Raw genomic sequence first — 12,908 nt, 5'->3', positions numbered from 1 at the left:
CTGAGGGGAGAAAAACATAAAAGAAATTTTTTTTTTATTGAGAGAAAGTTTCTTATCTCATGTTAGTGATATAAATTTCCCTTTACTCTGTGGTGAGCAGATAATTTTATTTTAGTACTATCTCTTTGCCAGGATATATTTCATATTTTGGAATTCATTACAAAAAAATCTGTTTTCAAGATAAGTTTTTTTTTGAGACTTCGTATATGATAACATTTTAAGATATTGTTAAATTTCATACATGAAGATATTATTCACCTGCTCATTTTAATATTACAGTCGAACTTGTTTATAACGAGCTCGGATTTAAAGAGGGAAACGATAATATTTGGTTGGATCAATGTTAAGTTTATGGAACAGAAATCTCTTTTAACGAGTAAGACCCGGTTTTAGCGAGCAATATTTTTCTGTCTTGCAATCTTTTTTCGCATCTTTCTGTCTTATCTTTTTTCAAAATGAGCGAGAAATCAAAAAAAAATCGTGAACTGAAACTTAATTGCCCTTATCACTCTAAAGCTTTACCGGTTGACGAAAAAGTAAAAATTTTACAGGAGTTGGATGACGGTGTTAAAAATGTCGAAATCTGCAAAAGGTATGGATTGTCTTCATCTACTGTTTCCACACTGCTAAAAAACAAAGGCAAGTTAATGGATGCACACGACCAAAATAAAACAGACTGTAAACGACTAAAGAAGTGTTCAAAAGAGGATTTGAACGAAGCGTTATTGAAATGGATGAAGATGCAACGTAGTGCTGATTTACCTGTGAGTGGACCTATTCTAAAAGTGCAAGCAGAAAAATTTGCTGAACAATTTGGATATTCTGAGTTTGTTGGGGGGAGGGGTTAATTGTCATTAAATTAAGAAAAGTATTTAAAGCAAGTAAGTATTAATTAAATTTTAACTAAACTTAATCATTTGAACTCCCAAGCCCCCCCCCCTCTTCTGGTTGCACGCCTGCCTTAAGGATCCGTTTATTACGAGCACTCGGATTTAACGAGTACATGTTACGGTCCCTTTGTGCTCGTTATAAACGAGTTCGACTGTAGTACAATCCTAAATGAATCAAAGATTTTATTAAAACTATTTCACGCGTTTCATTTGTGTTTTAAACTATGTCTGACCGCGGTGCAGACGTAAAATATCTTCAATAGTAGACGGATCATGGGTTCCCTTTCCCTCATGCTAACCGTGGACGGTTTTCGTGGCTTTCTCTGTGTAACACAAATGCGATTTAGTTCCATCAAAAAGTCCTCATAAAATTTCTCATAATACTCGATACAAGAATTCCCTTGTCTTCTAGATTGGGTTCAAAATTACAAGGCTACGGAGTTCATCATTGGTAGTCGTAAACCAAAAAATTGGGTCAGCTGTTCAACGACGGTTATAAAATATACATAAAGAACGAAATGGGGACAGTAATATAGTAAATTTTCAGAACAAAAAAAAATATATTTCATTTAAAAGTAGTATATAGAAGACGCGGTGGCTCAGGGGACAGAGAGTCCAATAAGGTGAACCGGGTTCGAATCCTAGTGATCGCTGGTCGATACAAATTCCGCATCCGGCTTGCACAGTGCTGACGCGAAATATCCTTAGTGGGAGATGGATCATGTGTTAGAGTCCCCTTGCCGTCAGGCTAACTAATGGAGGTTCTCGTGATCTTCCTCTCTATGTAACCTAAATGCAGGTTAGCTCCATCAAAAAGTCCTCCACGAATGTAAATTTCTCTCAATACTCGATACAGGAGTTCCTTTGTCTTCTGGATTGGATTCAAAATTACAAAGCTACGGAGTTGAACATTAGCAGTCATAAACTCAAGAAATTGGGTTGACTGTTCAACGACGATTATAAAATAATTATAATGAAACTAGACACGATAGCTTGGGAAATAAATCGACTGCCTCCCAATCACGTGACTCAGACTCGAATCCCAACATACAAATCCCGTCCTCAAGTGCTAATATTGGATAACCAATGATCATGGGTTCGAGTCACTTTGTCAGCAGGCTAACCGTAGGAGGTTTTCCTCTGTATGAAACGCGAATGCGGGTTGGAAATATGGTTTAGAAACGTGTGTGTTCATCAAGAAGTCCTGAACAAAGGCTTGTTTGTCCCGATTATTGATTCAGGAGTTCCCTTGTCTTCTGAATTCAAATTACAAGGCTACGGAGTTTTATATTGATACTCGTAAACTCAGAATTGGGTTGGCTATTCAAAATAAGGTAATTTTAATTATATTTATTACGTTACTTAGAAGCAATCAACAATTGGTAGTTACGACAACAATTAGTCTACAAAATAGAGTTAAACATTTCTTTAATGAATCAAAATTTCCCTTTGAAGCAACTAGTAATTTCCCTATAATTGAAAAGAATAACAGTATTGAGGTGGAAACACATAACGGCCGCCCTTAATATATATTTTTTAAAATCCTTATAATATGAAATAAAACATGAATGTACATTAGGGGTCGTATATTAATGTTTGGGTGAGCAATCGAAATTTAACGAGACACTGAGAATCAAAACTCGTTTGGTTGCCGTAGGAAACAAAGGATTTGAAATGTGATTGTTAAAAATATCTCCAAGCTTCATCAGTCAATCAAACCGATTTTCACCAAGGATTTTTCACTAATGATTCGACAGATTTCGAAAGCTTCGCCTTTAACTTAAAAATTTGTGACCCCTAATATAGATTTTTTTTCACTTTATTTTGATATATTAAAGGTAGCAACTATAGAACAAGCTATATAAAGTCTGTGTCACTTATAACCTGGCCAGTTTTCATTCACATAAGCCGATTGAAATTTCATTTATTTATAAGAAAGCTTCTTCTAGTTTTTTTTTTTTCATTTCGGATTTGTTTCGTTAAATACCATGAACGACAGTTTGGTCTGTTTTCATACCATGCAGCAAGATTTTGAGAATTATCAATATGTTATAATATACAGTGAATTCGCGATAACTCGAATCTGATAGGACTGACGAAAAACTTCGACATATCGGAAGTTCGACTTACCGTTAGTTTCGGTTTTGGACTTTCAAAATATTGTCGGATTATTTAATTAATGCTTATTAATTACAAATCTTCTAAATGCTTACAATATTTAACATCATTTTTCCGACAAGCCATTTACGATAAGACTGTTTGAAGCACTTTATGATACCCTGGTCCATCGGCTGCAACTTTGCTGTTGTGTTTGGCGGGAGAAACTGCAAGTTTACTGCTTTCAAATTAGGTAGATCACTATGCGTTGTGCATTTATCCATAAAGAGTATCACTTTTCCTTTTTTAGCGTAGAATTTCCAATCCAATTTTCTTAAATAGTCTTCAAATGAAACTGATGTCATCCAAAACTTTTTGTTAGACTTGTAATCCAAAGGATACGTTTTTACATTCTTGAAACATTCTTCGTTTTTCATTCTCTTTACATTCGGTATTTTCCGATAACAACTAAGGGCAATTTCTCTGTCCCAGACGCATTTCCTAGGACAGTCAAACGTTCCTTGCTCATTTAACCCCATGAGCAGTTTTCATTCTTAAACATCATAGTCTTATTTGGAAGACATTTAAAAAATAAACCCATTTCTTCAATATTGAAAACATCATTTTAACTGTATCCTTTAAGTAAATTTGGTAACGTTTCATTTAACCATTGTTCACATACTTCAAAAGGGACAGCTTTAGCTTCTCCATGAAGAGTGCGAAAGAGATTGTGTGTGTGTTGCAAAGGAAGGGGCAAGATATCAGCTCCTAGGGTTTTTTTTTTGCTTTAAAAGATTTTAAAAAAATCGAGTTAAAGGGAGTAAAGCTCGAGTAATCGAGAATAATTAACATGAAATTGAAGATAAAAGGGTCGGGACCTCATAAAAAAATCGAGTTATAGTAATATTCGAGTTATCGTACTTCGAGTTATAGCGAATTAACTGTATTTTCAAAACTGAAATATTGTTTAATTTTATATAGTCAAAGAAATTGTTTAATTTAACTTTTAACGCATGTATTTGTCCAGTCAATATCCGTTATAGCTTCTGTCATGCAACATATATATAAATACACTGAAGAGCCATTACATTATGACCACCCTCCATCTATAACAATGGGCTCGCCCAGGTTTTCATGGTTTCTCGCCCAGGAACAATGTTTTCATGGGGCACATTAGGACCCATAATCCTCATAGAACAATCCCTGACGTCTGTAAGCTACTTGAACATAGTTGCAGACCAGGTTCACCCATTCATGGCAACAGTTTTTCCTGCGGGGGATGGTGTTTACCAACAGGATAATGCACCATGTCATAAGGGTCGAATCGTCATGGATTGGTTCGAGGAACATTCCAGTGACTTTCAAGTCATGTCTTGGCCCCAAATTCACCTGACCTTAATCCAATAGAGCATTTGTGGTCCTACTTGGAAAACCAAATTCGTGCTGCCACGCCACCCCCTCGCAATGTGAGGGAATGGTACCAGATACCTCAGACTACCTATCAGCACCTTGTGTCATCAATGCCAAGGCGGGTGCTAGCAATTTTGAGGGCTAAAGGTGGTTATTAGCAGGGTGGTCATAATGTAATGGCTCTCCGATGTATATATAAAATCAGCCAAAGGTACATACCTCGTACCGCGTAGTTTCATAGAAAGATAGTTTTTTTCATTAAAAAAAAATCTGTTAAACTAACCATAATTCTACATAAAAAAAATATTTGATAAAAAGATAACACATTTATAGCTAGTTTTCTATTTGTATTGTTTCTTCAAAATACATTTATTTCAGAGTTATTAAGAATCCTATATGTCACTATAAGTTCAATCACGATTAATTTTTAATTTGAGATATCGAATTATGGATTTAATGCGGAGAAAAGCAAATAATTTTTATTTTAAAAAAAATTAATTCATATTCAAAATAATTTACATAAGCGCAAATAATTTAATAAATTTACATAATCAAAATAATTTACATAAGTGAGAAAAAGAAAACGCAACTTCCAATCGATAAAAACCAACAGAGAACAAAATAATAATTACAAATGAAGATTTAGTTTTCCCTTAGAAAAACATTGTATTTAAAATCATAGAAACATTTCTAATAAAACATTAAAAAAAATTGTTTTCTTTTTTTGTTTTTGATGAAACAAGTGAAATAAGAACTCTTTTTATACCTTTACAGTGTATATTTGCACTGTGTACTTTTTATACCGTAAATTAAGTATTCCTTTACTTATTATTTGTAAGAGCGTTTATAATAAAGCGTTAGAAATTAGAAACTTTTTGCCCTTGCAGGGACAATTGTGAGCCCAACTCAAAAATCCTGGAAATTTCTTGAGAAAAATCATTCACATCTTTATAAATTTAAATCATTGATATTTTCACAACGTGAAATTCTATATAAATTATATGCAGCATAATTTAAATGAATAGTTACTTATAAGTTTACTACTTTTATCTCTAATCACATTTATTATTCTACCAGAAAAAATATTTACATATGAAAGAGATGCCAAGTGTAAATTCTAGTTCTAATATTTTTAAATAAAATGTACAAGAATTTTTATACATAAATGTGATCGATGATTTCTTGAAACTTCTGAACTTTGGATTTCCGGAAACTTACGGATCGCGGTTAGCGAAAAATCTGGAAATCCGGATTTTTTCCGGAGCACAATTACCCCTGCTCTTGTACTGAAATGCTATTTTTACTTAGAATAATATAACTTAGAAGAAAGTTAACTCATAAATACGTCAATAAATTTTACTTTTAATTATTGCATGAAGAAGTGATATATTTTAATTATTAGAATCTTTATATAGTAAATATTTTTATAGTGTGCTTTTTTTCACACTTTGATCATGAAATAAAATTCCCCGAACTGTAATAAGATTTATATGCCATAAAACTGACCTAAACTTTCTTTGAATCAAACTTATCTTTCTCATAACTTTTCATTATAACTAAAAACTCCGATCAGCAAAGTTAATATATTTTTGCACAGTCAATCGCTTTATAAGAGAAAACAGGAAAAAAAATATTAAGGTGATAAAAATTATACCAAATGTTGTCCAAAGCACATTAAACCATTACTTACTATTTATCTGAAAATATGTAAAAGAATTTCCCAGAATCACAATAGCTAATATATTTTTATCATCAAGGTTGATAATAAAGGTTAATAAATAATGTTGTTAAAAACAAGATGTTTTGCTAGCTTGTTTTAAACTTAAGTATCGTATATTTTAAAATAATTTTAAAAACAAATAAATAACGTTCGGTTGTACATAGCTGTTAAGTACTCGATACGAATTAATTTTAACTATTTTGGAAACGTTCTAAAATTTAAACAAACCGTAGTTGCGTATAACTATAATTTTATGGTATTCAATAAAAATTTTCTCAATTTCTTTATTTTTTTAAATTCGCTTTGTCATTTTAAATTAGCTTAACTTCAAAACTTATCCTCAAGTTTTTATAATAAGTTCTTTTATGTTTCGATTGGTGTGTGCAATATGTCATTTATTGTTTTAATATGAATTAAATAATTTTTAATTGTTTAAATATATTTAGTTGTATTTAAAAAATTTCACCCCCTACCCCAGAAAAAAATTTCTCATTTACTGAAAAACATACTTTTTTGGCAATGTTTTTAAATATTTTGCTCGATGTCGGTCCCTTTAAGCTTTAGCCTCTTGGACCCTTATATAATCCATAACTTAAAAAACAATTATTAATATTAATTTATAGATTTTGTTCTCCGTCGTATATAGGTTGAAATAAATAAATCCCTACATTAGTGTTCCCCAACCCCCGGTCCGTGGATCAAGTGTTACCGGGCCGCTCATTTCATTGAAACTGAATTTAAATTCCTAGGTTTATACCCCAAAATAAAAATATCTGTGTTCCATTAAAATTTTATTTATTTAAAAAAATAGAGGCCCCCGAAGGTAATGACATAAATTTTTTAATGTTAGTAATGTATCATTGTCTCCGATTATCCCCAGATGGAACCGTCTCATTGCAAAGAAACAAGCTCAGGGTTCTCACTGATTTAACGTTCTTAGAAGTTAAAATGTTAAATCCCTTTAAATTTATTTTTTGGTGTAACTGTATTTTATTTTGAAGGCATGTTTAAATACAATTCAATCAAAATAATATAAAAAATCAATGTCCGCCCCCAGTGGGCTACGGAAAAATTATCAAACGTTGACAGGTCCGCGGTGATAAAAAGGTTCTTACATCATAAACTTCGTGATCTTAATGTTTTTTTTTTTTTTTTTTGACTTAATAATTTGTGATATTACTTCAAATATATTTCATTTAATAAAAAAAACCTTTGTTATGTTATAGTTGTTTGTTTTTTTGACACAACTGTAAACGTAAGAGAGAGATGGTTAATAACTGCCCTGCAATATATTCATTCACGTATTTCTGTAAAAAATGAAGTAAAAATAAATCAAGCACTTTAAGTAGCAAATTAAAATACTAGTGAGAAAAATCTTTTCAAACTGTTACTAATTATTATTGAGATTTAAAAGAGGAAGGAATGTATTAAAATTATCAAAATCCAGTTTGTCTAGGAGACTGAAATTGCTTATCTTCCAATAAACTGGTTTTATGTGATTTTAATTTTTTCGTAGCTCTTATATTTTCAATTATGATTGATGAGATTACTAAAACGTTTCTTTTTCTAACTTTAATATTTATTTGAAACCATTAATAAGCATAGCGTTTTTACTTAAATCTTTTATAATAAGAGCGGCCATTACGGAACACCCTGCATATTTAAATATTCTTTTCTTTTCTACTAGCATATAAAATTCGTTTCAAATATTATTATTCTTTTTTTACTTGCATATAACATCCACATAAAAGTATGTTTGGATCATAAGATGCACTGACAGTATTGTTATCTTAATTTAAAATTATTCAAAAATGCTGCTTTTATTATTTTAGAAAAACCGGAAACATCCAAGATGATTGGAAAACTATTTTTTCTCATCTTTATGTGTGGTAAGTACCCTTAGCTAAAAAAATTCTGCGTCCCTTTGTCTCCTTGGCGGAAAAAAAATATTATTTCAGATGCTCGAGAATTTTTTGTTGTTGTTGCTATAATTCCTAATAAATTTCTAAAAATTTTTTTACGACTGCGAGTCGTAAAAAAATTTTAATTTATCACAGAATTAAATTTAAAAGAGAAAAAAAATCTTGTCACTAAGTTTCTGATTTAGAGAAGATTCAAAATTATACGTAACAAGTAATATTTGTAATGCTTGTTATTTTGCTTTTTAATATTAAAAAAACCTGATAAAGTTTGACATTAATATTTAATGTTCCTTCAAACATAAAAAGAGTCCGATATAAAATTTTGATAAAGTTGTGGCCCTCCATTTGACTGGTGTTCTTAATTGCGGCCCCCGGCCTCATGCTAGTAGGAGACCCATGATTTAGACCAAGAGCAAAAATTCAATATTTGACCTATGATAGAGACTTGGTTAAAAAAAAAAAAAAAAAGCGCAGAGTATTTTCTTATATCAGGAAGTTCAAATATTAAGTAAAAGTAAACTGTTTTTTTTTTTTAGACTAATAACGATTTTTTAGAAAAGGAATCAATTTGCTTCTTGTTATATATTTCATAGTTAACAATATTATGAACTAACATAAGTAATCCTATGACTTTTTTTTTTATATATATATATATTATGTAATAAATCCTCGAAATCTAGAATATGTGATAAACTTGGATAATTAAAAAAAGGAAGTATTTAAGCATAGTATATTTTGCTTGTTACTGAATGTTTAAAATTTTCAATGAATTATGCTAATCAAATTACAGAAAAATAAAATCAATAAGATTTTAAATATTTCCATAGTTAGATAAATTTAGTATATTAAGGGTCCCTTTTAAAAGTAACTGTTTGGGTTTCTCTATTCCAAGTTTGGCCCTGGGGTGGAAAAATTTGGTAGCTTTTATTATCTTATACAGGAAACAGCTACTTATTTATAAGCATTGAAATAAAACAACCATAGATGGTTTGGGATTAGGTTTTAAAATGTATGCAAGGTGTACAATTGGTGATTAAAGTTTTTAAACGTATAAATTAACTTAAATCTAAGTAAATGTTTAAAAACTTATCTTTAAGCCACACACAGTATTAAAATAAGTGATCCAAACCTTTACTAAAACTTGACACTTAATGGCATGAAAACCAACAACCCTCAAAACAGTATAGCTAAAATAAGGGTAGTAAATTTAACCTGAATAAGTGAGCTAAGATGATTTTACTTAAGAGTGTAAATAATTTATAATGAAAATTTCAAATTTAATAACTAAAACTATTCATTATGGGAAAAATTAAAGTTTCCAGTTTTGATATTTAAAAAATCTTTCCAGAGTTTTGATCATTCCAGTCCCAGACTAATATTGTTTCTGAAATATCAAGGAAACTCAAAAAGAAATGATTGATTTTCTTTCAAAACGAGATTCTAGAATTATTAAGTTTGTTTTATTTTAACTTAAATAAAATAGGTTTAGGCTAGAAATGACCACAGGCTACCAATTATATATGGATACTTATTAAAAAGATTATATTTGTAAAATCAAAATTCCCAATATATATATATATATATATATATATATATTTAAAAGACGCGTCATGTTTCTTCAAGTCAAAAACATACACAAATTGTCTAACTCGTGAAAGAACAAATTAAAATACATTTTAAAGATGACAATTCAATTTTTTTTTTCTGTTCAAATTTATAGGTATAGGATTGTCCAGCCAAGATGCCAACGCATATATGGATGCAGTCATTAAAGACAATTTGCATACAGCCGTGTTCAAAGCTGGACTTGACCCGTCTTTTATATCTGATTTCGGAACTAAATTTGGAGTTCAAGACATCTATGGAAATATAGGAGAAGCAATATTTAATCGTGGTAATCTTACAGGATTAGACAAAGCAAGGCGAAAAGGCGATTGCACAAAGCCAACACCGTCTGGATCAACAATGTTAATCAACTGCACCATTAGTTTAACCCAGTTAATTACTGAATATAAAGTCCTCATAAGGAATGGAACCCATATTTATTTACCCCGAAACATGGGACATGTTTCTGAAACTGTTGTTTCTTTGGAAATTGCGGGACTGCATCCCTTCTACCGTGGCTCCCTGAAGAAGTTGAAAGTTGATAAGGTTGGACTAATCACTCCAACTTTTTCTGGACTGCCAGCTACTCTCAACAAATACTTAAAAGTTCTGCAAGACGCTTATCGAACACACGTATCGGCTCAAATATATAATGTCCTACAAAACAATTATGCCCTGGCCTTAGATGCTGCATTTAGGAATGTGTCCATGGCTGCACATCATTAAAACTAAATTCTGTGACGAAAGAACATATTACTGCTGCAAACAAATAAATATTTAAAAATTATACTAAACTGCGTCAAGTTCCTTTTTCTCTAGTTATTGCAACAAGCCTGTTCCCAGACGAGGAAAAATAATTTCTGTCAATGGCTGAACATTATTAAATTCTGTAAAGAAAGAGCATATTACTGCTGCAAACAAATATTTAAAAATTATACTAAACTGCTTCAAATTCCTTTTTTCTAGTAATTGCATAATTAACAAGCCTGTTTCCAGACGAGGAAAAATAATTTCAGTCAATGGCTAAACATTATTAAATTCTGTAAAGAAAGAGCATATTACGAACATAATACATATTACGGAAACATAATACATATTACGGATGCAAATACTTAAAAATTCATAGTAAACTGTATCATGTTACTTTTTTTTATTTATTAAGAAGACTGTTCTCTGACCAGGCAAAATAATTTCAACTAGTAGCTGCACATTAAATTTTGTAAAAAAAAATCGAACATTCTACTGATACAAACAAATAAATATTTAAAAATTTAAAGCAAACAGTGTAAAGTTACTTTTTTCTATTCATTGTATAATTAACAAACCCGTTCTCTGACAAGGCAAAATAACTTCAGTGAGAGCTATGTTGAAATAACGTAACATAAGAGAATTTTATACAGGTGAAATTACTCTGACAAGTTATAATTTCATTATCTGTTCAGAGAAAAAATCTGTTATTATTAATTTTTTTTTCAGTGGTGAATATCTGATTCAATAGTTTGTTGTGCAGATAATTTTACCTATGGCATTTAGAGCTTTAGAAAGCATTAAAAAATAATGACAAAACTTAACATATTTTACTTATTACCAATTAAATATATTTTTGATACATCTATTAAATTTAGAATTCTAAAATTATATATTGAGAGTACAAATTAGTTCGGTCTGTTTTTAAGAGATGGTTCTGCTGTTATGAATGTTTCATAGTGAAAGCTGGTTTCAGAGGTTAAACTTCTGTCAATAATATTCTGTTTATATCGCTTTGAGTTTCATACAAAAACCCTGTTTTTTACTTTGTTGAGTATGTCAAGTTTTGTGGTAACGAAGCACCATTTGCGAGGAGGTTTTATGTTTCTGCTTTAATTGGAAGAAAAGTGCAGCTGAAGCACATCGAATTCTTGTAGAAGTTTATGGTGACAATACTCAACTGATAAATCATGTAGGGAATGGTTTCGACGTGTCAAGAATGGTGAATAATTTTGTATACTATGAGCTGCTACAACCTGGTGATTCCATTACGGGTATAGGCAACAATTGATTCGTTTGAGCAGTGCATTACGAGAAAAACGGCCGGGATACGAGCAAAGACATGACAAAGTTATTCTTCTGTCTAATAACGGTCGGCCTGATGTCGCAAAAAATTAATTAGGAAACGCTCAAGTGGGATATTTTACCGCACCCGCTGTAATTGCTGGACATTGCTCCGTCTGATTACTGCTTGTTCCGACGGATGCAGCACGATTTGGCAGGTCAGTTCACTTCTTTCGCAGAAATCGAAAATTGGCTCCTAACTTGGATCGCCTCAAAAGACGAGACATAATATTATTATTATAAATAATATGTAGATTCTAATGCCTTAGGAAATAAAAAAAGCATTTAATAGAAAATAATATTGGATAAGTTTTATATTATTAATCATATCGAATTAAAAGTTTCATTGCCTAATAATAGATTTAAACAAAACAGTTAAAATGTGTGCCATCATTAATAATCACTTAATATCCCCGAAATTCATAGTGAATTTTTAGAGACAGGTTTTTCTAATCCCTTGAGAAATCTAGTCTTATGAGATGCAAGAAAAAAAGTAAATTACGAGACAGAAGAGCATTTAAGATTAATATAGTATCTTATACACATAAATCAATCAAACATAGTGGGAGAAAGGTATATTAGTGGCAGTTTTACTAACTATTGTTTCATACTAACTGCTCAGTGACTATTTTTTTTAATCTCTAGTATTTATCTTTTTTACTCTACACACATTACATAGATTTAAAAGGGGGAGAGAACTAAACCTATTAGTATTTTAAGCGTTTTGTGCCCGAAGTGTCTTTTCAAACATAACGGATAATCATAACAATTTTCATTTTCCAAATAATATTAGTTCAAAAAGTTAAGATTTTTATTATTTAATTATCTCTAAAAATTAAAAAAAAAATGGCACCTTGCAGTCAGTAAAAGAGCCGTTAACAAGAACAATGTTTTTGAAGCTGATCTGTTGAAAAACATAAATCACGGACATTCATATATCATTTCATTAAAAATAGGAGATGGAAATTGACGATTAACTAATTTTATTTCAATAGTCACCACGAAAAATTTTCAACTTGATTTTTGCTTAATTAACTACACAGGATTCTGTAATTGATCTTTTAGAATCAGTCTATAAAAATAAACGTCACAAGTTTGTACAAAACTGTATAGTTGAGAAGAATTACTTTAAAATCTAACTCTTAATTATAACTACTGTTTATACATTTTGTT

The 12,908-nt window shown here is 30.8% G+C and overlaps 2 protein-coding genes across 2 annotated transcripts; both read left to right on the top strand.

Moving 5' to 3' along the window:
* The first annotated feature begins 455 nt into the window (after window positions 1–455).
* On the top strand, window positions 456–848 carry LOC139425852 (tigger transposable element-derived protein 4-like). The gene has a single exon (XM_071181861.1). The coding sequence runs from the start codon at window positions 456–458 to the stop codon at window positions 846–848; it is 393 nt and encodes a 130-aa protein (XP_071037962.1).
* Window positions 849–7,871: 7,023 nt separating this feature from the next.
* Window positions 7,872–10,920, top strand: LOC107436581 (uncharacterized). The gene is made up of 3 exons (XM_016048346.3): window positions 7,872–8,006; window positions 9,760–10,447; window positions 10,848–10,920. Exons 1-2 carry the CDS (start codon window positions 7,970–7,972, stop codon window positions 10,368–10,370), a joined length of 648 nt encoding a protein of 215 aa, XP_015903832.1. The 5' UTR covers window positions 7,872–7,969; the 3' UTR covers window positions 10,371–10,447; window positions 10,848–10,920.
* Window positions 10,921–12,908: the final 1,988 nt, after the last annotated feature.

Source organism: Parasteatoda tepidariorum, chromosome 6 (assembly GCF_043381705.1).
Source record: "Parasteatoda tepidariorum isolate YZ-2023 chromosome 6, CAS_Ptep_4.0, whole genome shotgun sequence".
Lineage (NCBI taxonomy): Eukaryota > Metazoa > Arthropoda > Arachnida > Araneae > Theridiidae > Parasteatoda > Parasteatoda tepidariorum.
Note: the sequence above shows the minus strand (reverse complement) of the source record. Positions and strands in the feature narration are given on the sequence as shown.

Bases quoted from the DNA above. Each gene is read 5' to 3' on its own strand.
- LOC139425852 (XM_071181861.1), top strand. From the start codon at position 456: ATGAGCGAGAAATCAAAAAAAAATCGTGAACTGAAACTTAATTGCCCT.
- LOC107436581 (XM_016048346.3), top strand. From the start codon at position 7,970: ATGATTGGAAAACTATTTTTTCTCATCTTTATGTGTG. The intron at 8,007-9,759 runs GTAAGTACCCTT...TCAAATTTATAG, and splicing joins TTTTCTCATCTTTATGTGTG to GTATAGGATTGTCCAGCCAA.